Source organism: Mauremys mutica, chromosome 16 (genome assembly GCF_020497125.1).
Source record: "Mauremys mutica isolate MM-2020 ecotype Southern chromosome 16, ASM2049712v1, whole genome shotgun sequence".
NCBI classification, from domain to species: Eukaryota; Metazoa; Chordata; order Testudines; family Geoemydidae; genus Mauremys; species Mauremys mutica.
In genome coordinates this window covers 22,645,541-22,670,794 of record NC_059087.1, presented here as the reverse complement: position 1 = coordinate 22,670,794, position 25,254 = coordinate 22,645,541, and the positions used below count along the sequence as shown (strand labels likewise).

Below are 25,254 nucleotides of genomic sequence, written 5' to 3'. Positions count from 1 at the left end.
AAATTGCTTTACAATATTCTGGGGTTGCACACTTGCATGATTCCATGAAGTAGTCCCAAAACCAACTCAGATGTGAAAAGAATGACAACTCCCACAGTGCTCTGCTTCGGGTACAGTAATACAAAACAACACAGAGAACTAATGGCGTGAAACACTAAGAACTACAACTCCCATAATGCCTTACGATAGTCAATACGAACCAAATCCGTCCAGACCCACCAGAGAACTACAACTCCCAGCATACATTAGGTCAGCCGGCTCCCTATATAATGAGTTCCATCCGGGTTCTTTTCTTGCTGTTGGCGATTCGTCGCCATTACAGGAGAACAGCTACGGTACGCGGTAGCTGGAGGAGCGGCGCCGAGGAGCCCGCGCTGCCTGGGCGGCGCCGACCACCCTCACCGCAGCCAGTGCCGGGCCCCGCGGGGCTCCTCGTCCCGTTGCCACCCCGCCTCCCCTCCCCCGGAGCCCCGCAGGCCCGGCCCGGCCTCCCCCGGCTCTCTCTGTTTAAGCGGAGCAGCGAGAAGATGTCGCCATGAAGGAGGCCGAGTCAGCGCTGCGCCGCCCCTGTCGGTCCCCTTCGCGGGCCATGAGCCTGGGCCCCCGTCGCCTCCCCCAGCGCCCGTCCTACCCCCTAGTCCAGAGCCGCTGCCGTCCACTCACCAGCGCCGTCGGGGCGCCCGTTGATGCTGCAGAGCTCGCCCAGCGCGGCCCCCGCCTCAGCCTCCGACATGGACAAGAGCAGCCCCTGCGGCTCCGGGATCCCCGGCTCCTCGGCCGGCAGCAAAGGGCAGCAGACCCGCTCCGCCTCAGCCGGGCCGGCTGGGGGGGAATCTAAGCCCAAAGGCGGTAAGAGACGGGCCCGGGGGGAAGGGGCGCTGGGGTAATATTGTAGCTGAGTCTCCAGCCAGGGAGCTCGCAGGTGTTTCGCACTAAGAGGGACGGGGCAGGGGTGGGATGGGTCTCCGGGCTGTGTAACAGTCGGAGGGCTCAGTGCTTCTGGGAAATGTTAACATCACCCACAGGAGGTCGGCGTGGGGCAGGGATACTAATTGTCATGGGGGTTGGTCCGCAGCCCAGGTAGTATTGATCCACTGTTATCCTCTTTCTAGCCCTTAACATACTGGGCATCTCTAGTAGTTTTGGAGAGGCCAAGAATTGTATGCCTGGCATGCATTGCTACTGTATCATCATTGAATGGAGCTTGGAAACTTGAACGTCTCTTCCTTGTAGGTGTTCTTTAGGTCAGCACTGAGACACACGGGGCGGGGGTGTCTAAGGAAACTTTCTTGCTCACATCCATTTGTGTAGTACATGAATGGACAGTCACTTTGCCCATCCTATCGCTTGAGCCTCTTGGAAGCACTAAGCTCACTATGTTGTTAAAAAACAAAGCAAACATTCTGTCAGTTTCTGGCCTTCCTATATCCTGCTCAGCTTAAGCTTTCAGCAGAACTATTATCTCCTGAGTAAGGATCATAAAATCTCAGGGTTGGAAGGGACTTCAGGCAGTATCTAGTCCAACCCCCTGCTCAAAGCAGGGCCAATCCCCAGACAGATTTTTGCCCCAGATCCCTAAGTGGCCCCTTCAAGGATTGAACTCACAACCCTGGGTTTAGCAGGCCAATGCTCAAACCACTGAGCTAACCCCTTTGTGGTGTTAATAGAAGAGTGTGGTGTATATCCAGGTGATGTGACCTGAAGTGGAACTCTGTCTTTTGAATAGTGGCTTCCTTCCTAGAATGTCTAAGCAACTTACAAATTACAACTCGAGGCAGGGGCAATATCTTAACTACAGATAGAAAGGCTGGGACTTGCCCAAAGTTAAATATTGGAAAGCTTTGTTCCAAGCTCTTCCAAAATCCAGGAATAATAAATCCTCATCCTTTGGTCTAATTAAAGATGAGTAGTGTCAAACTTGCTTGGTGGAGAGGGCTGAATTCCACTCACGTTTAACGGGACAGGGTATAAATCTAGAGTTACATACATTACTCAGTCCACAACAAACTGCTTCCTTTTGGCAGGAGGCTTATACTAGGATCAAAATTAGAAGTGGAAATTGAACATCTCGTTATCACTGTTACCTATTCAGTACCTCTTGGGAGAACATGCTTATCATCAGGACTATTATTATTTCTGCCCTTTTGGTTTTTCTCCATTCTTCTTTGTTTCTCTCCCTCTTCCCTGTTTGTGTTCTGTCTTTCCCTCAGGTTCCCTTAACTGCAGCAACTCCTAGTTCTCTCTTCCAAGGGGGAATACTTCCACTCCTTTCCCCATTTTACTGCTCATCTTTTTAGCAGATGAAGTAACCTTGTAACTGAGCTTTAGAGCCCTTGTTTCAGGCTGCCTGCAGACTTTGAGAAGACAGCCCTTATTAGCTTACACTTGGATCACATTTTTAAGGCTTTCTTTGCAACCATGAGTACTAAAAACTCTTAATGAATGTTTTCTGCATAGTTTGTCATGGAGGCCATAAAGATACATCAGGGAGGCTGGATCAATCTTGCAGCCATATGTTTGACACACTTGCACTCTCGTATTAAAGGGATCTTATAGTTAAGTACTATAGGTTCATACAACATTTCAGTTTAGACTCTTATTGCACATAGCTTCTCTGACTAATAGTTTATAAACTATCTTGTGTATCACTTACACCATTGCACTACATTATTTTAAGCTAAGGGTCTGATTGTCAGAAGTGCTTAGCAGTAGCAGTTCCATCCCGAGGCAGTTGGAGTTCCTGGAGCTTGACACTCTTGACAGTTTGGTCCTAACTGTTTCTAAGTATTGAAATTTGCAACAATACTTGATATTGCTGGACTCTTTGACACAGAACTATGCACAATACAGTCTAATTGGAATGGTGCTGTGATGGCTTGTACTCAATTTCTTTCCTCTTGGGTGGTTTGATGTCTCAATTGTATTATAAAAGTGTGTTGGCATAATGGCAATGTATACCTTGGCGAGTTTACCAGTGAAATGAAATAAGCTTCAAAGAGTAGCCACAGGCAGTTGAAATAAGTGACTCTAACTCTTGAGATGTTAGCTTCTCCCCAAGACTTCACTGCATATGTCAAATTGAAGGGCTGCCAATACATGACATACTTGATCTGGATCTCTCACAGAAGCAACTGGAGTGTGTGACATTCTTTTTAGGCTGCACCATAACTGACATTAATTTTAACTTTAAACCAGTTTTAAAGATGTTTTGTCATTATGAGTCAAATACATGAGTTCTTTTTAAAAAAACTGAAAAACCAAGTTCTACTAAGATCCCTTCATGAGTCAATAGCTGGGTTTGAAGCTGGGCCTTTTAGACTCCCAGCACAGACCTCTGCTACTTGAGATAAAGGAAAAAATGTTATCCTCAGTGAGCCAGCTACTAGAACAGGGGAAGGGGGGGAGGATACCGAACAGTTCTGGGATTCTGGCCATGTAGGGGGAAGGGGGATAGGATGGTTTATTAGACAGAATAGCCAAGTACAGTACATAAATTTATTCTGAAAGGCACTGTGACTGAATGGATGAATTGTGAGTCTGTCATTGAAGAACTGTATTCCATTCTAGTTCTGCCAGAAATGCTCTTATAAAATCCTTTTTATTTGTAAAATGGGGCACAGTGGTGATGCTTGCCTACTTCCTATGGAGGGGATCTGGTGCTTTGCTCAGTTATAGTCCCGAGAAATATAAACCACCATGGGTGGGAACTCATGGTTTTCTGATACCCTTTAGCCTAGAGAAAGGTGCACTGGTCAGGGAATCTGAAGTGAAAGTTTCTTGTTTCTCCCATCCCCCAGCAGAACATTCTCCAACTTGGCAGTGCTGCAGAAGAGGGAGGCTAATGTAACTGAAATGCAGATCATATGTTAGAATCTGGGACTCTGGGGAGGACTGAGTGAAGAATTAAGTCATAGGCTTATCTTTTACAAGAAGCAGTAAGGAAGCAACAGAGCCTCAAAGATTCCTACTTCATATCAAAAGTATGAAATATAGGCCATATACTAATTAATACAAAGAGAATATACCAAGGGCTGTTATGTCTAAATGTTTCACACTTAGCTTTCTAAGCTGTTTCCTAAATAACTGCAAAGTGGAAAAATTGGGGGCTGTACCTTTTTTGAGGTATAAAGGTTGCCTGAAAGGATTTCTTCAACTTTTTTTTATGCTTGGAATTCAGGTTGTAGGCTGGAATAGACTGGAGAGCTAATGTCAGTTATATTGCATGAAGCTGTAAACTGAGCTGTTTTAAAAATTGTGTTAATGCTTAACTTAACATTTTGAATAAATACTAAACTTCTGAATCTTGTATAACATCTGAATGTATATCCACTCAGGTACCATTCTAATGTCTCAAAGGCATTGATGCAATAGCTCTCTTGCTTGCTTTTGTATATAGCTGTAAGTCAGCAAATAACTCTGAGAATCTCTCTGAAACTGGAGGGATACCAAGTAGGTGCAATTGAGAATTAAATGATTTAGGAGCTTAGATCCCATTGACTTTCAGTGGAAATTAAGCTCTTAAGTCATCTAGGCACTTCTGAAAATGTCACTTGCTGTGAACAGTTGAGAAACTGGAATAGAGACTGGTGAAATAGAGTACTTTATCACAACTTCTGACTTGTGGATAAGGCACCTTGTGCTCCTGCTCAGGGTGCACCTTGAAACAGTTTATAGAACTACTAGTGTTCTAAATGTGAATTCAGCCTTTGAAAATTTAAACACAATGCTCCCCGTCTGAGGGGCCCCTGCCTCTCACAATTAAAGATAAGAAATGTGATCTGTTCTACCTATAGTTCATATAGTTGAAATAAGATAACGATAAGAAATGAGCCCTGCTTCATTAAAATGAACTGGTTCTGGATTAACAGTTCTAGAGAAGATTAATGCTTTCAAAAGTGTTCATTAGATTGGAACAAACAGCAGGGCCCCTCAAGTGAGGATGTTTGTTTGGCAACCAGTAGCGAAGGGCTGTTGGGAAATGATATGTACATGTTTTAAAAACAACTTGTCATTAAAATCATTTTTTGGGAAGTGGAGGTAGGGACAGGAACTGAAAGCTTTTTTTTTGGTTCCTAGGCCAAGGAATAAAATTCTGAATTAATTTTATTTTAAATACTTATCCAGCTGTCTTCTGTATCTTTTGGTAGGAGAGGTCACCGGAGGCAGTTCATAGTACCCTAAAATCCATAACTGAGGCATATCAGAGAAGAAAGATGACAGTGGACAGTAGAAGCTTTTTTCTGACATGCTGCCTGCCAAAACAATCAGAAGGAAGAAAAGCCCTTTTCCTGTAGTTGTAGGGAAATAGGCAATCCTCTCTAAGATGAGCTTTTGCAGCAAGACTAGACATTCATACTCTTTCTCTGGCTTTACATCTGACTCTTCTCTCATTTCAATCTTGTTTTACTACAACCCTGGAGGTTCTTAGACATCTTGGGAATTTTCATGCAGACCATCCTGAAGAGGAGAAACTGCCTTCATCCAGTAAAGTTGTGGAAAAAAAGGTGTCTGGAGTCTATACCACTCTGGATTCTTGGTCAAAAGGCACATTCCTTGACCATCAAGTCTGATGCAGTAAAGTCGTCATTATAATGATGAAAGGGAAACTCCTAAAAGCCATTGAGTCAGGTTGAAGGGATGTAATGTGATAGGAATGTTCTGGTAAGAGTTGACTGACAATTTAATGTTCATAATGGCTGTAATTTTGTGTTTGCTGTACTAAGGTGAGAAATTTCCTTGCTGTCAACTGTGGGGGAAGATTATTGCCACACCTGACAAGAAGTAATCTGACCCAATTTAAAAAGAATGAGGCTATGCAGTTATCTTGACCTCTGTCATAACTAGAAAGGGAAGGGTAACAACCCTCCTGTAGACAATGCTATAAAATCCCTCCTGGCCAGAGGCACCAAAATCCTTTAACCTATTAAGAAGCTCAGGTAACCTGGCTGACTCCTGACCCAAAGGACCAATAAGGGGACAAGATGCTTTCAAATGGGGTGAGGGGGGAGAGAAGGGAAGGCTTTTGTTTGTATGCTCTTTGTTTTTGGGTGTGGTCACTCTTGGGACTAAGAAGGGACCAGACATCAATCCATGTTCTCCAAATCTTTCTGCACATGTCTCTCATATTTCAAACTTGTAAGTAACAGCTAGGCAAGGTGTGTTAGTCTTATCTGTTTTCTCAACTTGTAAATGTTCCTTTTGCTAAGAGGGTTTACCTCTGTTTCTGTAACTTTGAACCCAAGGCTAGAGGGGGTTCCTCTGGGCTCTTTGAATCTGATTACCCTGTAAAGTTATTTCCATCCTGATTTACAGAGATGAACTTTACTTTTTCTTTTAATAAAATTCTTCTTTTAAGAACCTGATTTTTTTTTTCATTGTTTTAAAATCCAAGCGTTTTGGATCTGTGTTCATTAGGACTAATTGGTGAGGGTATACTCTCAAGTCTACCCAGGAAAAGGGGTGTAAGGACTTGGGGGGAGGAGGAGGATTAGTCTCAAATCTGCCCAGGAAATGGGGGGGGGGGGGTTAGGGACTTGGGAAATACTTGGGGGAAGGCAGAGTTCCAAGTGGCTCTCCCCTAAGATTTGGAACACGCTTGGTGGTGGCAGCTTACTGTTAACCTAAGCTGGTAAATAAGCTTAGGGGGTCTTTCTTGTGGGTCCCCACATCTGTACCCTAAAGTTCAGAGTGAGGAAGGAACCCTGACAACCCCCTTGTTTGCAGATACATTTTTCTGTCCCCTTGTGCTCATGAATTGAAAAAATCCAAAATTGCTGTGGCCTGGGAGGTCTATACCTGTCTAGAATATGCATTGTGATTGTAGATGTAAGAAGGCTGTTCAGTGATGGACTTCAGCTCTATTGGCTTTTCCATATAGACATTCTTAAAGTTAATTTATGAAAATGGCTAATTCAATAGCCATTCCTTGTCTTTAGAATGAATTTTAATTCTACCAGAGACGATATCCTAGTCTCAGTGGTGTAAATTACAGCTTCTTCTCTACACTCAGTCTGTCCAAATCACCATAGTCCAGGCCTGGCTACACCCTGAATATTTAGCTGCAACTGGTGTTTCTCCAGATAAAACACTGCCCCTAAGGTGTCAGGCTGACTTGCAGTCTCTCACATGTGCACTGTAACTGTTGCACAAGTCAAAGGCATGCTGTGATACCAATAGTAGGAACTGTTTGGGTTCTCAATAATTCTGAATTTGGCTCTGCCATTAGGCCAAATACATCACCACTTTTGCCAGTAAATAATGGCAGAGTGGTTGCATAATGCCTCTTGAAAACTTCCCTGCTGCTGCTTAACTAATGATTAATTACTGTCCTCCTATTTCTCCATGTCATCTGAAAGGTGTTTGGCTTTAGTCTTAATTTTGAAGATCTTCTACTGCACGATTATCACTCTTTGGAAATCACAGGCACATCTAACAAGTAAAATTCAGAATTGCATGGGGTTTTAGCTGTGACTCCACTGGAAGCTGAACTGTGAAAACTGATGCAGTAGGTCTCTTAAACTAGTTTTTCCCCCCACAACTCTAAAATGTGCTGGCCACACATTTCCATCCTGTGCATTTCCTTTCTACTAAGAGGTTAAAGCTTTAATTGGTCTTAAGATACATTTGCTTTTTTATGTATGCTTTTTTTTAAAAAGCATCTGGATGCTCAGTCATGAAGAGGTATGCACAGCCCTTCTCACTGTTCCCTGAACACACTTTTTGGGGGTGTTCAGGAGGGAGAAATGAAATGTTTGCAGTGAAAAGTGTGGAGAATAGACATGAATGAGATCATTTGGTTACTATAAATGTGCAGTTGGGTTGCTCCTGATGCCTGTCGCTCAGGAGTAATAGTGGAAGATAGTTACCAAGGTTAGTGGAACAGTAAGTAATATGATCTTAAAATAGGGAAGGAGGGAACCTGTTAGCCGTAAAAGACTTGTGCAGAATCCTGGGTGATGAAAAAGGGGCAGAAGCCTGCTACTTCCCAATATGTGGGTCTAGATGCAACTGATGTTCTAATGCTATTGTGAGGCATTAGATTTGATAAGTCACAATGGACCTGATGCAATGTAAATAACTCTTTCTGAGAGGGAAGGGTGTATTGGCACATCTATGGGCTGATATTGAAAATTAAGCTCTAGTTTTATTCTGCTGTTTCAGGAAACAAATGTATCAGTTGCATTATCAGGTTAATACACAGGGAAGTGGATTACCATGTTTGGACTCAACCTGATTTTACATTTAAGAACTCACTGGAACTTTAGAGGGAAGTACTTTCTAATGTTATGGAAAGATCCTCTGTAATAGTCTAGGAAGCATTAGCAACTCTTCTACACATTTAGAATACCCAACTAACATCTGACTGCTTTCTATTCTTATGAGCTTTAGAATTAAAGCCACCACTTTGTGCTTGATACTAGTGCGTTCTGTGTTAAAATGCCAACAGTGCTCAGCACTCTCACTAGGCAAACAATCCCTGCCTCCAGGATTTACTGACTAAAACACCGATTAGATAAATACACAGGGAGACCAAAGGTGGTAGTGGTGTGTTGTGGAAGAAGTGGGTTTTTAACAAGAGCCTGATGCATTGCACTGCCCTAAGCATAGGGCTTAGGATGAAAGAAGCACAAAGGAGAAAAGGAAATAAAGATAATAGTGATTAAAAAGAGAAGTCCACATAATAGAGCAATGTGGGAGATCTAGAGACAGACAAATGCAGGTATGGTGGTATCTTTTACACAGTCTAGACATGAAAACTCACATAATGAACTAAGGGCATGTCTACAATACAAAATTGTCAACTGAAGTTACATCATACAGCTGCTGCAGTAATTAAATCGTGTTGTGTATCCACACTACACTTCTTGTGTTGGCAGTGCAAGTCCTTATCAGGAGCCCTTGTACCAACTATACTGTCAGTGCAGGGCATTGTGAGACTGCTTCTGAAAGCAGTTGATGTAAGCATCACAGTGTCTCCTTATGCCGTGTTGACCTAACTATGTTGACGTTGATTCTACGCCTCTCGTGGAGGTGGAGTTAAGTCAGCATAGCGGGGCAGTTACGTTGACAGGAGCAAAACTTTAGTGTAGACACTTGCATGTTTAGGTTGATGTAAGCTGCCTTGCATTGACCTAACTCTATAGCGTTGATCAGGCCTATGTGTTCCCAGAATAAAGAACTAACTGATGGCTATTGAGTGTTTTGGAAAAACACCGGAAGCTAGAAAATTCAATCTTGATTACTTGTTGTAAAATTGTTCTAACTAAACACACCCTGCTAGTGGCTGTTCCTGGTTCTAGCCTGAAACTAGTTTTGTGAATGAATTGAGTGTAGTATTATACTATCCTCAATTCAACTACATACCTGCCTTATGTCTTTTTGGTCCTTTGCTTGGTATAAGCTCTGAGTAGTGGTAGATTTTGGTGTACGTTTTAGTAAATGCTGATTAAGGAGCTGATTCTGCAAAGAAACTATCCATGGTAGGAAGAATCCAGACAATAGAAGCAACTTAGCTGCATTTTATTTCAAGGCAGCTAAGAAGTTTCTTCCTTTATTTGCTGCATAGATTCCTGGATACTAATGTGCCTGAAAAGTACTTGGCTGTGGGTTTGGTGGTGTAGTTAGAGAAGCCTTGGAGCTCTGGATAAGAGTCAGTATTGTCTTGCTGTAGACAGGTATACAAATGATCCAGGCCAAATGCGGTCCTGTCTTAAAGGCATAAATTACTTGACAGCCACTAGAAAAGCACTGGAAGCAGGGCCGGCTCCAGACCCCAGCGCGCCAAGCGCGCGCTTGGGGCGGCGTTTTGCCGGCAGGGTGGCAGGCGGCTCCGGCGGACCTCCCGCAGGCATGACTGCGGGAGGTCCACCAGAGCCGCGGGACCAGCGGACCCTCCGCAGGCACGTCTGCAAGAGGTCCCCCGGAGCCGTGGGACCAGCAACCGCCAGAGCGCGCCCCGCGGCGAGCTGCTCTGCTTGGGGCGGCGGAATTCCTAGAGCCGCCCCTGACTGGAAGCATCTCACTGAGCTTGTGAGCCTGACTTTTTTTTTTTGTTTGTTTTGTTTTCAGATGGAAAGAATTCAAGTGGATCCAAACAACGTTACAATCGTAAAAGAGAAACTTCATATTCAAAAAATGAGAACTTTTCCAGCCAGTCCCGTCGCTCCAATTCACAGAAAAGCAAAGCTTTTAACAAGATGCCCCCTCAGAGAGGGGGCACTGGGGGAAGTTGCAAACTTTTTAGCTCTTGTAATGGTGGAAGACGAGATGAGGTGAGAATTGTAATGCCATGTCTGCAAGGCCCCTTTTTATGGGACGAGAGGATCACTCTGACCTGCTAGTTAGGTCTCCTGTGTTCCCTTTCTGGGCTAGGAAGGGCAAGAACCCTAAGGTGGTAACATCACTGAGATGCCAGATCAGAACAACTTTGCAACATCTCAGAAGAGGATGCTCTTTGGTCTGAGATGCCTTCAATAACAAGACCAGTGAAACGAACAGAAGTACAGTCTGAGGAATGGGTGTATAGACAGGCCACATACATATTGTGAAACACAGGTCCTTCATGAAACTGATCTTAGTAATGCAGTTTTCAGTTCCTAAATCTGTGACATATTTATGTCCAACCACTTGTGTATTCTGAATCCCACATTATGGAATATTTAGCAAAGTAATCTGACTAGCCTTGATATGATCTAGTGAGGAGTAAAGGCAGATCAGGAATCCTTTCATGCTGATGTATACTATGGGTGGTCTGCCTCCCCCCCCCCCCCCTTGGCATATATAACCATGTTACACCCTTTTTTTTTTAAATTAGCAATTTAATCTACAAATACACCTTTACCCTGATATAACACGAATTCGGATATAACATGATAAAGCAGTGCTCAGGGGGCAGGGCTGCATATTCCGGTGGATCAAAGCAAGTTTGATATAACGTGGTTTCATCTATAACGCAGTAAGATTTTTTTTTTTTGTGCTCCCAAGGACAGAGTTATATCGAGGTAGAGGTGTGTCACATATTCAGTTACTGTATGGGAGAAGGCTAGCTCAGTGGTTTGAGCACTGGCCTGCTAAACCCAGGGTTGTGAGTTCAAGCCTTGAGGGGCCATTTAGGGATCTGGGGCAAAAATCTGTCTGGGGATTGGTCCTGCTTTGAGCAGGGGGTTGGACTAGATGGCCTCCTGAGGCCCCTTCCAACCCTGATATTCTATATTTTGAGTTCTAATTCTGTCCATTTCAACTATATGGAAACTAATCTAAAATAATGAAATCTCTGGAATGATCCTAAAACTTGCAATACTGTCTCTTTAAAGGGATATTGTCATTTTAAAAATAACTTTTGTTACCCATGTCTCTAAAACTAGTTTAGGATTTAAAAAATAAAGCTTTCACTTTCACTACATAGGTTGGTTTTACACTTCCATTTGTACAATGGAAAAAGATTACTCAATCTTAACTTTCAAGTTCCTTTGCATTTCTAATGCTGCAGTATTAGATCTTCAGACCTGGAGTAGGAGAAGGTGAGTAGGTAGGGGTAGTGGATTTCCCTGTATATCACTGAAGGGAATGGATCTGTGTTTGTGCTGATAGGTTGCAGTGTACCAGCTTCCAGAAAATTCTAACCAGACCTCTGTGTCTTGTTATTTTTGTGGTGGACTTTTTTTAGGTAGCAGAGGTTCAACGGGCAGAGTTCAGCCCTGCCCAGTTCTCTGGTCCAAAGAAGATTAGTCTGAACCACTTATTGAACTTCACCTTTGAACCCCGTGGCCAAGGAGGTCACTTTGATGGGAATGGTCACAGCAACTGGGGGAAGAGGAACAAATGGGGACACAAACCCTTCAACAAAGAGCTCTTCCTACAGGCCAAGTGAGTGGAAGATCAGGGCTCCTAGACATTCATACAAATGAGCTTTAAGGGAATATGTATTCACTCTGTGTAGGTGACTGAGTCAGGGGATTATGTATTTAATTATACTGAATGTTTGTGGTGGTTCTCTTCTCCCCCCACCCCCTTGTGTTGGTTACTGAAGTTCTGTCTCCACAGTATTGGTGTACGGGTTACCTTGTGTGTATACAGAAGGGTGAAATATGTTCTTTTCCTGACTATAAAAGGAGATATTGGTATCTGAAAGAAAACAAAGGAAATGCAGTTAAAGGGTCTGAGTGTGAAGGATGGAAAGGGTAACACACCCTTCTGCCCAAATATTCAAGCACCACCTGTAAAATGTAACATACCCTGTTGGGTCTAGGAAGACCTGTGGTCACTTTACCACTTAAGTAGTTCATATTTCCTTTCTAACTTGAGTAATATGGTGTAAACAAAACAAACTCAATCCATCTTAGTACGGTGAGATGTTAAAACTTGCTGCATTTGAGATCAAAGCAAGTCTGAATTTTTAAGTCCTCATGTGCAGAGGTCTTCGGTTTTTAAACAGATACATTGTAATAGTTACTCCTTATCTTTAAAGGTGACTTGAATAATTTTAACTTGTGTAGAAATATTTACTGAATGCATCAATAATCAAGGTAGTCAGTCAGTTTAGCAGATGAACTTTTTTTTTTTCAAGCTAATGTATTAGTGGCTTTCTCTCTAATTTGGGGCAGGTTCAACATTTTCTGTATCTGATCACCACCTTTAAGACCATGAAAAGACTTGTGGTCATTGGCATTTTTGTATACTATGGTAAAATGTGAATATACTTTATTTGTATAGAGACTTCTTATAGCACTTGTCTGAATAGTATGTGATTTCCTGCCTTGTCTTCTGCCTATTTCAATAGTTTCCTTTACAGAAAGCTGTTTCCTCTGCATAAGTTCCCTTTCATTTAGTCTGTACTCAGACACGAACTCCAGGCAGGATGGCCAAACTGCAGGGAGAAGAACTGTGTCCAAAGATGTGCTGGCTCTGACCTTAGCCCTGTTAGGTTCACTGATGATAACTGCTGGCCATGGTCAGCCTAGATGCCAAGTCTTTTCACATACCCAGCATATGACTTGGTTTCTTGAGGATCTTAATGCAAAGGCCACTTCTGCTGTCACTTGGACACAGTTGGAATAGGTGACTTATCAATTATGCCTTTGTGTCTTCCTTCCAGCTGCCAGTTTGTGGTGTCTGAGGAGCAGGACTACACAGTGAACTTTGCTGATCCAGATACCTTGGTCAACTGGGACTTTGTGGAGCAAGTGGTCAGTAGTGATGGGATGGGTTTTTTAAACTTATTTCTTTTCATCTACCTATCTAATATAAAAAAGTACCTACCTGTTGCTCTAGTTACATTTGACATAATGTGAATTTAGTTGCCACGAAGTCTCATTCCTTCCAGTATTGCATGAGTGACAAGAGAATCTGATAGGGAATTACTTTTGAAAGACTCTGTATATAACAGGAGCTTAAGACTGCCAAAGACTATTATGAGGAAGAAGATATCTTCCTCTGTGCTTTATGGATGGAAGTTGATTAGGAATATTAAGTGTGTTTCTGACACTTCCCCCGCATAGTATTATGCAGAAATGTGGTCAGCCTTCTGACAAGGTCACAAGGATGGAGTTGATGGAAGTGTGCTGTGTAGAATGCTTTTACAGACTCTTATCCTGTGCATGGGCAAATGTCTTTTTGCCTCACAACAAAAATCTGTAGCTACTTGAAGCACCCCAGAATTCTAACCAGATATAGAAAATAGCGCTCTCTCTTGATACTCTTAGTCTATGATGCAGCGCATGCATTTGGGAGGGAGCATGTTTACTGTTATCCTGAACTTGATGCTTCTTTGGAAACTCATGAATGTGGACTTCTTGGTGTCACCTTATTGACTTTACAACCTAATTACACAACTAAACATCTCTGCATCTCCCAGATTAAAGAAAATCAATGAATCAGAAGAATAGACAGATGCATTTTATGTAATGTATATGTAATCTGTTTAAGATTATTGCCTGCAAGATTAGTTGCTTTCAGATGACAATGCTAGTAATCCTGGAGTTGGGGGTCAGCGAACACATGAAAAGGGAAACTAATCTAGGATACCAAGCCTTGTACACTGAAGAGTCTGACAACAATATCCTGTAGATGGCTCTACTGACTACCCTATGTGCATTTTAAAAACATTGTTCCTGCTAAACCATATGACCAACTTCTTGGTGACTGAAGGAATCTACTATCTCTGCTTTCTTGGAAAGGTTCCAGTCTGTCTTGTCTCTTTCTCTAGAGGACAAAAATATTTTGGCCAATATTGCAACAAATTCCTGAACAGATCTCAATTTATAATCTCTAGTTTTAGTAACTTGTTTGTATTATGCTTCTCTTATGGCCATCCAGCGAATTTGTAGCCATGAAGTGCCCTCTTGCCCAATATGCCTGTATCCACCTACTGCAGCCAAGATCACCCGGTGTGGGCATATTTTCTGCTGGGCATGCATTCTGCACTATCTCTCCCTGAGTGAGAAAACCTGGAGCAAATGTCCCATCTGTTATGGGTCTATTCACAAGAAGGATCTCAAGAGGTAAGACTTGCAGGCAATTCAAATCCCTTCATCTTTTTGTAAAGTTAATTCTTGCTATTTAGTCTATTCCTGTATTGCAGTGTTGTTGCTATGGAAACACGCCAGTATGCAATTGGTGACACCATTACAATGCAGCTAATGAGAAGGGAGAAAAGTGTTTTGGTAGCATTGCCCAAATCCAAGTGGATGAATGTAGAGCACCCCATTCATCTTGGAGGTGAGTACTCGTGAAGACTCTCCTGGAACGTTGGCTGCATGTATGACTAAAACTTGGATGTGGAAGCTGGTTGCTATGGGGAAACCTCACTCTAGGTGCATTTATATTGGGCCGATTACAAAACGTTGCTTTCAAATACTGATCAAGTTAACTACCACCTCTTAAATGACTAACATGCAGTCTCCTACTCCATAACTCCCTTCCATAAGCTTGCATCATACAGCAAGGCCCTGCCATCCCAGAATAATGTACAGAACAAGCCAACGTTCAGTATTTCATAACTATATTAGTGCATCACTGCAGAGCTTACTTCCTTTTGTTGGTCTGTCTTTGTTCCCCATGTTTTTGTTTGGTTTTGTCCCCCTCCCCACCCCTCTGCTCAGCAGCAGAGTGAATTATTTTAGATTTGATTTATTCTGTAGTTTATGCTAGATTATTTCAGAGATGCTGTGTAGGAACAGCATATGCATGATTCTACCAGTGGAATCTCCTAGTGGGGGAAACTGGGAAAACTATATTGCCTATCTGGGGCTTGATCATAAAATCATAGAATATCGGGGTTGGAAGGGACCTCAGGAGGTCATCTAGTCCAAACTCCTGCTCAAAGCAGGACCAATCCCCAGACAGATTTTTGCCCCAGATCTCTAAATGGGCCCCCTCAAGGATTGAATTCACAACCCTGGGTTTAGCAGGCCAGTGCTCAAATCACTGAGCTATCCCTCCCCTCCCTGACCTGTTCCATATGCCTCATAATTTTTGTCTTCCCTTCTCTACCTTTTCCAATTCATAGTTATTTATAGTCATAGGATACATTTAATTGCCGAAATTAGGCATCATACCATCCCCTCCATACATTTAAAGCACTAATAGATACAACCTTCTAGGCACTGCTTATTTCATAGACCAAAGCCCATCCCTTTTTTTTTTTTTAAAAAAGCCCTTTGTGGGTTCTTTAAATGTGCCGTGTGTGTTTGTGACCAAGTCACTAAAACAAATATCTAGTGCAGAAATTCTTGAATGTTTATGGAGACTTAACTTCATAACATGCTATTGGGATTTACGGTAAACTGATCTCCTATCATAGTAACTTCTCGCCAACAACGTTGCTTATGTGCAGATCTAGTCTTCCTAGTAGACTTGCTCACAATGAGAGAGTAGATGAGATTTTAATAGGAATGGCAGAGTTTGAAATTGAAGCTTGCTGCACATTGGGTGTCTGCAAAGGATGTCTTACTGATATTCTTTCCCTGGCCAGATGAGCAGCACAGCCAATTCTCTAAGCTGCTGCTGGCATCCAGGGAGCAAGTGCTGCAGTGGGTGATATTGGAAGAGAAAACAGCATTACTACAACAGTACGAGGAGGAAAAGAACACCCCTGAGGCTTGCTTTATTGAGGCAGCTATCCAGGAACTGAAGGTGAGGACTCAGTTGTGGTGGATGTTAATGGTTACTTGATGACAATTGTTTTTAATGGAGGCCAAGTATCCACAGTGGGTTTGGTTTTAGGGGAGAGTGAGATGAGAATCCTTAAGTATCTAAATATAGAGATTATTTTTGGAAATGTGTGATTCATATCTGCAGTAGTAATGAAAGAAAAGTTAAAATCTCAAATATTCTTCCTTTGGGGCACAGAATATTGGCAAGGTAGCTTGATATTGGTGACACCTGCTGATCAAAAGCAGCACTATAAACACTGAAAGGGAATAAGAACTACATGCACCCCAATCACTGTGTTACTGACCAAACTCTGCCACCTGGAATACCACCAGCCTCTGAATACTGTCTTAACTGTAGAGGTAGTTGTGGAAGCTTACTGTTGGTGAAGTCAGGCTCTCCTTGCGTCAGGAATAGCTAATTCTTGGGATAATGATTCTTTAACCAAACCTGCAGGCAATTGCTTGTTTCAAAGCCAGTATGTGGCAGATGGCCTGCAGAGGACCTTTCTAAGTAAGCTGGTGTCTCCCTCTATTATAGAAGTGGCCACTGCGTGAGGGAAAGTCTTGATCTGCGGCAGTCTGAGACACAAGGGGAGGGAAGACTGATGTTTATCATCTCAGTCTCCTGGAATAAGAAACTGAAACGTGTTCTCTTTGGGGTGGCTTGTAGCATCGAGAGAGGGCTCTAACTTCACTGGACCAGAGTAGCGATAGTGACGTCGCAGGAGCTACAGCAGCTGTAGAAGAATTGGTCCTGATGGAGCCCTCTGTGGCCAGGGAGCCTGCAGCTTCCCAGGAGAAAAAGGTGGGTTTTTTGGTCCCCTTTTCTCCCCCAGGACAAGCACAGTTAGGATCTAACTCCACCTCATCACTCTAATGTAAGGTGAGCAGGCACTGAGGATATCTACCCTTCTCAGAGTATGTGTGTACCAGATATTATAGTTCTTCTGAATGGGATGATGTGAGCTGGATATTGACTCTACACTGTTTGTGCTATAGCAGTGTGTTCTGGAATATCTTTCTGCATTTGATGAAGAGATGGTGGTGGAAGCCCGCTCTGATTCTGGAAGCTCCTTTCCTCTTCCCCTGGAAGCAGAAGAGGAGGAGGTACCTGAGGTGGACACTGAGGCGGTACCAGATGTGAGTGCTACAAAAGAAACTAGTCCATCAGAAAGTAACTACCAGGAATCTAAAGTTACAGCCACCAGTGGACGTTTGAGCAACAACTCTCCTTTTTACTATTTCTATCAAGGTTAGTGGAATGGAGTCTGTTTCTGGAGGGAGAGGTAAATGTTCACCCAAAAAAAGTGCCCCGGAGGAGGCATTTGTAGCTTGTTAGTTAACCCCTATGAAACAGAACTTCACAGAAGAAAGTCTAACACTTCTTGTTTGACACTTTGTGGGGAGGGGGATGGCTTTGAGAAATCAGTAGTTCCAGGGGAGTTAAGGGTGAGTGGGAAGTAGAGAAGTGACAGGTGAATTTCTTCCCCTGTAGCGGAGGATGGACAGTGTATGTATCTTCACCCTGTGAATGTTCGCTGTCTTGTTCGTGAGTATGGCAGCCTGGAGAACAGTCCAGAGAAGCTCACTGCAGCTGTGGTGGAGATAACTGGCTACTCTATGACAGAGGTAATTGCTGTAGCTTTCCCTTGTATTATCAATCATGGCCCTTTTTCTTAGGGAGGGCAGTTGAGAGCTGATGGTGGGTAAGATAATACTAGGAAATGGTAACTTATAGTGGTTGTCAAGCACTTTCCAATACTTGCTGAAGCACTTTTTTCCCAGGCTGGGGTAAGGTTGGGATCCACTTCAGGCATCTTTGGAAGTAGCAATGTCTAATATCAATTCCTCTGAAGTGACTGGTTTCGTTGGTGTTGCTTCTGTTTCCTCTTCCTGAGAACAGATGAATGGGGAGTACTTGGCATAACTGTTTCCAAGACAATGTTTCCTAGAATTTCAAGTGTTTAGTGGGCGAGAGTGATGTCACCTCCTAAAAAGCAGGTGACATAGATGGTTGCGAAGGGAAAGACTTGCAGGTTCTGCTGCAACAAGATATCGGATATCTTTGCTCCTTTCAGGATATGCGACAGCGTCATCGTTACCTGTGTCACTTGCCTCTCACTTGCGAGTTCAGCATCTGTGAACTGGCTCTGAAGCCACCTGTTATATCAAAGGAGACCCTAGAGACATTTTCTGGTTAGTACTTTCGTTCGTTTTCCCAGTATGGGTGATGCCCTGTAACCATAAAGAGTTTGGAAGAAAGGATGTCTGTTCTGTGGCTAGGAGGGCAAATACATAACAGGAATGTAAAAGGCTGGCTTGCTGATCAGTCACACTAGTTCACGATGATCCTAGCTAGAATTAGGAATGGCCCTGCTGAGGTTAAGGAAATCCTCTGACTTGTCTGCAACAGGTGAGGTTTTTATTTGTGTGGATTAGACAAACAGTTTGGGAGAGAAGAGTATGGACTAGGGTGGGACACTGCACTAACTGGCTTATGGGCAAGTTAATAATCAACTAGTAATAGTGCTCCAAAACTGGAAAAAGCTTTACCAAGTATTAGCTTTCACCTGGTTTCCTATGATTTGTGTGACACTTAGATGACATTGAAAAGAGGAAACACCTGCGGCAGAAGAAAGCTCGTGATGAGCGGCGTCGGGAACGCAGAATTGAGATGGAGGAGAATAAGAAGCAGGGCAAGTGTAAGTCTCTCTTACCCACAACTGGTGGGTTTCTACATCTCTTCAAATCCTGGGAAGGTGTGAGGTTTGCAGATTAGGGGTTAATACATTGGGGTGAAGGTTGGGGGGGCCTGCCATGATTACAAGTGAATACTTATCAACCTTGCCATAAACTGGGCTTGCTGTAGCACTCTAGCACCCTTTCCTTATATGGTGAAATCATAAATTGCACTAGCTGGGTCAAATAAGTTTATCAGAAACTGCACAACTAACATTGAAGCTGAAGAATGTGGTGGGGGGGCTTCCCATGGAAAGGATATACATTAAGACAGTAACTCCCAGGATTCTGTCTCTAAATCCAGACTAATCCCTTCAACTGGAAAGGTGAAGGAGGAGCAAACATCTGCATAGGGATTGCCTTTACTCAGCAGCAAGGCTTCTATTTGTGTTTTTTCTCAAGGTGGCAGTATTGTTACTTTCCCTTCAAGGAAGAGATTACTCCCAAAGCCCCTGAAACAACTTGACACTTGCACACCTGTCACCAATTACTCCATATTAAGCAATGTTCTTAAACTTTTTCTGGCTTTCTCTCTAGATCCTGAGGTCCACATTGCTTTAGAGAACCTGCAGCAGTTTCCTGCCTTCAGTGCTTGCTCAGGAGAACTCATCAGCAGTGATAACCAGAGCTCCTCTTTGTCCATTCTTGGCAGAAGCTCTGTCTCTCTCCCAGGTGAACAGCTGGAAGAATGCATAGAGGGATTGATGCACTCCCTCCCTCAGGCTTTGACTCGCCAAGCTAGACTTTCATTGCTGGCCACGGAACCCTTGGGTATTAGTGGTGAAATCCAAAAGTTCAACACCCAGAAATAGGACTAAAGTATATATCTCCATAAGCGTTGCCCATCTTCCATTATGTCTTGTCTATATCCTGGGTCTGAGCATTGCATTGCAGCCACCACTTACAATACGAGGCTTCTTGTAGGAAAAGGAATAGCTGCTTCCAAGAAATGGACCCCCACTCCCAAGGGGACCTGGGAAGTTTTATAAGTAACTGTTCAATTCTGCCTTGGGTAAACCACCATTTATTGTGTATTGTAACCTGAAACATGCTACCCTTAGCACTGAATATAGGATATGTTTTCCTGTGTTAGTCCCGAGAAGGATCAAGTCAGTGACTCCACCACCTTAGGTGTATCTCATCTTGGGGTCTACTTTCCAGCATTCAGAGACAGTTCTTGGTCACTTGCTCTCTAGTAAGTGACCTTGTATAAAAACATCTTGGAACAATCTGTATAAGAGGCTAAATAGCAGAGGGGGAAACTGAAATATCGACAAGATATGTTGAGATGAAAGCTGAAAATTATGGGCTATTATAATGCATTGTTTGACTTGGCTGGCACCAGCTTCTTTTTCCTCCGTTGCATAAATGTGCGATTTTGCTCATGTAATTAGCTTTCCTGTTAACTGACTGAATCTTGTCTCTGCAGAGTCTGTCTCAACTCCATTGTCAACTGCTGTCAGCCTGGCTAGCCCATCACTCTGTATCGGAAGCCTGGAAGAAGAGTCTCCCTTACCCTCCTTTGCCCAGGTAAATCCTCTTCCCTTAAAGTTGCATATGGAACAGACCACCCAGCTGACTATTCTACTTGCTGTTTCCTCACTGGTCTAAAATTTAAGACCTCCAAGCATGGTCCTAGTGGCTGCTAAGATGGGATGGTTCCTCCGCTCTTCAGTTAATCAGTGATAATATTTAGCAAAAGACCCATAATACTGGGCAAAGTCCTGTTTTCTGGCTTGAAAGTTGTATTGTACAAACGGCCTGGATTTCCTTACAACTTCTGGGGGTGTGGGAGGGGATGCTGACAGGCCTTGGTCTGCTTTCTTACATATGCTTTTTCCCCCTCCCTTGGTAGATGTTGAGAGTTGGAAAAGCAAAGCCAGAAATGTGGCCCAAAGCTGCCTCAAACTCAAGAGGTAAGGAAACCCGACCTTCAGTGACTATCTGGCATAATTTCAGCTGTAATGGCTACTGAATAAAAGCACTCTTGTACAACCTCAGCAACACAACTCTTCCATCACCTGTGGCCTTTCTAGAAATCTCCTTTCTTCCAGATCAGAATACCCTGGCACCTCCTGTTCCAGTGGATAGTGATGGAGAGAGCGACAACTCTGACCGTATGCCTGTGCCCAGCTTCCAGAATTCCTTTAGCCAAGCTATTGAGGCAGCCTTCCTGAAGTTGGACAAGCCGTCCACATCTGACCCCCTCTCTGGTAAGAACAAAGCAGTCTGTTACCTAAAGTTTAACATGCAGAGCTCCCTGACACTGGGAAGAGTCCTTCCCAGTGTACAGGGGCCATAAAAGCCCTATCACTGGCTGGGCAAGTTTTTTCCCCCAGTGCTGGCACTGCATAAGGCTTATGAGGTCCTGCGCAAGTCCTGGTGTAGTAGCGTATTATGTTGGGGATGGAACTGTAACATACAATACTAGAACCATTCTGAACAGTTCTAGGTTGTGGAGCTGCTCAGAGGCCGCCTTAACATGGAGCTGCTGTAAGTTACAATGGGAGTTGCACCAGCCTCCAACAAGCCCAGAATCTCATAGGCACAGAGGTGGCTTAAAACCACCTTTACCCCCTCTCTCCCTGGACTACACCTGACTTGGACCTCAGAGGCACAGCACACAATTGTCTCTTGGGTATTCATCCTGCACCAGCTTCTGCTGGCTTCTCCCTATGTGCAAGGATTGGTGTTATGTGGTAAAGTGGGCCTAGCTCACCCCAAAGTTTTTTGTGCCTCTGGCACTCTAGTGATGAATTCGGCAGCCAACTGTAGTCATATGTTTCAAACTAATTCATATCTAGACCCTTTCATTTAAATGAAAGGGCATTGACTGATAACAAGGACTAGTATGCTCAGTTTCATGCTTCCATGAAAGTTGCAGTGTATTGCGGACTCCATATTGATGACACAACTGTTGTAGAACTGTTTCTGGCAGTGGGAAGGAGATGTACTTTTTATTTCTAACTTATGAATGGGGTTGAGGTGAGCTAATCTATCATGCAGCAGTGTGATGGATAAGTATGTTCAGAGCTACTAAAATGACAGCAATAATAGCTCATACTGTTTGACTATTTCAAACTCTAGAGACCCAGAAAACAACCCATCAGATTGCTTGTTTCTCACCTTTGGACAGCTTCCTCTGTAGCCGCCACAAGGGCTAGTACTGGACTTTTAAAAAAAGTCCTAAAATTCTCAGCAATAGAAAACAAGGTCCTAGGTACCTACATTGAAACTAACCCTCTTCCTCAACCTATTGACCATGAAATGGGAAGATCACTGTAGCTGGGGGAAAAATATGGCTTAGTCTAAACCAAAAAAAAATTTATAAATCTTTTTTTCTTTACAGAGGAAAAGGGAGGCAAGAAAAGAAAGAAACAGAAGCAGAAGCTGCTATTTAGCACCTCAGTTGTCCACACAAAGTGATGCTGCTGTCCAAGAAAGTTCTGTCTCCTGGTTTTCATTTGCTTTTTGTTTTGCTGCTATAGTTTAAGTATTTAAGCTTGAACAGACTAAATCCATGTTTCTAGGCCTGAGGGGGGAACCATAGATATCCATTTTTTTTCCCCAGCACCTTCAATTGGCTTATACAAAATCAAAGTATTAAGAGAAACTGGAACCTGGCACCCTTTAGCCAAGGTTTCCAGTCTGTGCCAAGTCAGCTCTTTTGGCCCATCAGCAGTTTTAATGTGTTTTACTGCTGTCTGTGGCACTACCAGTTTTTTGCAGTGTGGTGTGTCACTCAAAAGGCAGAGAGGCTCTACTCACTATGAGTGTGTGTGTATAGTGAGGAGACAGTACACAAGATCTAGCAGTAGGTGCAGTTAGCTGTAAAGCAAAATCCTTTTTTCTTAGCAAGTGCAGTTGCCTCCCACTGGAAACAGGCATTACTGAAGAGCATAGTAGGAAGGAGGGTTCTTACTTTTTAAAATGACAGGAATAGCAGTTACTTACTCCTTCTGGTGCCTAAGGATTAGCTCTAGAGTGGGAATAAAGTAGATCCTCATTACCAAGCTCAAATTACAATACATACAGGACTCTCTGCATTTCAGAATGAAGGTTAGGGAATGACTGTTATAGTACAAGGCAGCTATGTTGCTGTGTTAACATGGATGTAGTAATAAGACTGACTTTAGCCAGCATAGGTTAAAGAGAATTTCTTTGCCTCCATGATCTGGAGCAAACATTCCACCCTATAGTCTAAAACTATGCTAGGTGGGTTTTGAGATCAGATGAATAAGTGATATCTAAAATCTGCAGAATTATTAACCCCACAGCAGGGAGCCAGGCTGTCCTGTCCTGGGGAGGGGCAGGGGCCTCATTCTGTTTTGTGCAGGGATGCAAGTTGGATTGTACTAGGCTCATCTTACTATAAACCTTCCCCCCCCCCCCATTTTTTATTGGAGCGGTCTCATTCTGCACTGCCTGTGGTTTAATTTGAAGCTAATGCATTAATTGGTGTGGATTTTCATTAAATAAAATGAACAGTAGGTGTAATGTACCAGCAAAGGCAAACAGTTGCAATAAATCATATGCACAATTGGAATTATGGTGCTGGGGTTGGGGCAGGAGTTCTTCCTCTGCTGTACTCTACCCCATTTGTTAAGGCTTGACTTGGAAAGGTTTTTAATATAACTTTTGCAGTTAAGCTGAGCAGCCACTACCTGAAAAAGAAGATCCCCTTTACCAACTGGCTGTAAAGGGAAAGAAAGTAGCTGTACCCTTTAGCTTGCAGGCCTTCTTTATAGGACAGCAGCTTTAAGTTCCTTAACTATCATGAATACCAAGGTGCCTTACTTCTTTTTCATGTGGATATACTGAAGGACTTACTATGCAGTGAGCTTTCTCACCCTACAAAAAGGGGAAGATATTAGATTAATATGCTAGAGAGGAGGTCTGGCCCCTTATCAAAAGTCTAAGAATTACACCTTGCCCCCTTAGTTCTTCCTTGGTATCACAATATCCCTCTGCCAGACTTGTTTTTCTGATAACATAAGAATGGCCATACTAGGTCAGACCAAAAGCCCATCTAGCCCCCTATCCTATCTTTTGACAGTAGCCAATGCCACATGCCCTCAGAGGGCATGAACAGAACAGCTAATCAAGTGATCCATTCCCAGCTTCTTGTAAACAGAAGCTAGGGCTAACAGCCATTGATGGACATAGTCATGGAGGATTTTTTTTTTTTTTTTGGAACCTTGTTATAGGCTTAGCCTTCACAACATCCTCTGGCAAAGAGTTCCACAGGTTGACTAGGTGTTGTGTAGAAATGCTTGGTTTTTAAACCTGCTGCCTATTTCATTTTGGTACACCCCTAGTTCTTATTAGTATAAATAACACTGCCTTATTACTTTCTTTACATCAGTCATTTATAGGCCTCTATCATATCTCCCCTTACATATCTTTCCTAAGGTGAAAAGTCACCATGTTGTTAATCTCCCATCATATAGAAGCTATTCTATACCCCCTAATAATTTTGTTGCCCCATTTCTAAATTTTTTTTTGGAGATGGGGCTAAAAGTAAACTTCTCTATAAACCTTTCAGGCCTTCCTAAAGAAGCCACTGTCCAACCTATCTCTTCCTTTGCAATCCATTTTATTTAACATGAACTAGGTGTGTCTGACATAGGACAAACTGCTTTGTTTACACTAGGACTCAACTGAAAACATGCCACTACTTGCTCTTGCAGCCAAGAGAAACTTCAACAGTCAGGTTGCATGGAATAATTTGTTTAGAGAAGGTGCTGACAGCTCCCTGAAGCCTTGTCTATACTACCTCTTCTACTTGAGGAGCTGAATTAGTGCAATGATGGGAAAACTTTGGAAAAAAAATCAGTATAAAACTTTACACCATCTCCTGTTCTTTCCTGACTCCTATGAATATCTTAACCTTGATTTGTGATGTCCTCTACACTGGGTGTTCTGCAGTCTAAACTTTACTAATGTTAGGATTCCACAGATACTGGGGGCAGGGAACACATTTTTGGGAGGGGGGCCCTCACATTCTTCTACCAGCAATGGTGCACATTTCCTCAGTGTGAATTAATACACTATAAGCACACTTCAACCAAAACCCAGAGGTAGATATTAGTGTTTTGCTGAGGGTAGTAGAGCAGTTGCTCAAAACTTATTCTGACAGTTAGAAACAGGTTAACTATATACTACATAAGCAGGGCAATATTTAACCATCCTCAAAGATGGCATACTAAGTCAGTTTAATCTCTTCTGCTATAGAAAAGCAAGCCTGATCCAGTATTAGGATATGATTCCCCTAGCTGGGTGTAGTTGGAGGTTAACTTGTTAAAAAAAACAAAACTGCTCTATCCTTCAAATAAATCCTTTTGATAATAGCTTGCTTATGCCT

General features: G+C 43.0%; 1 protein-coding gene across 2 annotated transcripts; it reads left to right on the top strand.

Moving 5' to 3' along the window:
* The first annotated feature begins 307 nt into the window (after positions 1-307).
* RNF10 (ring finger protein 10) lies at positions 308-24,743 on the top strand. 2 transcript variants are annotated; one of them, XM_044989614.1, is made up of 17 exons: positions 308-849; positions 10,069-10,271; positions 11,666-11,865; positions 13,094-13,184; positions 14,314-14,498; positions 14,579-14,715; positions 15,971-16,131; positions 16,822-16,956; positions 17,154-17,403; positions 17,647-17,780; positions 18,230-18,347; positions 18,752-18,853; positions 19,428-19,562; positions 20,320-20,420; positions 20,746-20,806; positions 20,945-21,103; positions 22,240-24,743. In XM_044989614.1, exons 1-17 carry the CDS (start codon positions 687-689, stop codon positions 22,314-22,316), a joined length of 2,412 nt encoding a protein of 803 aa, XP_044845549.1. In that variant the 5' UTR covers positions 308-686; the 3' UTR covers positions 22,317-24,743. The 2 variants fall into 2 exon arrangements, with proteins under 2 accessions (XP_044845549.1, XP_044845548.1); XM_044989613.1 differs by having other exon boundaries at positions 17,151-17,403.
* Positions 24,744-25,254: the final 511 nt, after the last annotated feature.

Bases quoted from the DNA above. Each gene is read 5' to 3' on its own strand.
- RNF10 (XM_044989613.1), top strand. From the start codon at position 687: ATGCTGCAGAGCTCGCCCAGCGCGGCCCCCGCCTCAGCCTCCGACATG. The intron at 18,854-19,427 runs GTAAGTCTCTCT...CTTTCTCTCTAG, and splicing joins GAATAAGAAGCAGGGCAAGT to ATCCTGAGGTCCACATTGCT. The intron at 20,807-20,944 runs GTAAGGAAACCC...CCTTTCTTCCAG, and splicing joins AGCTGCCTCAAACTCAAGAG to ATCAGAATACCCTGGCACCT.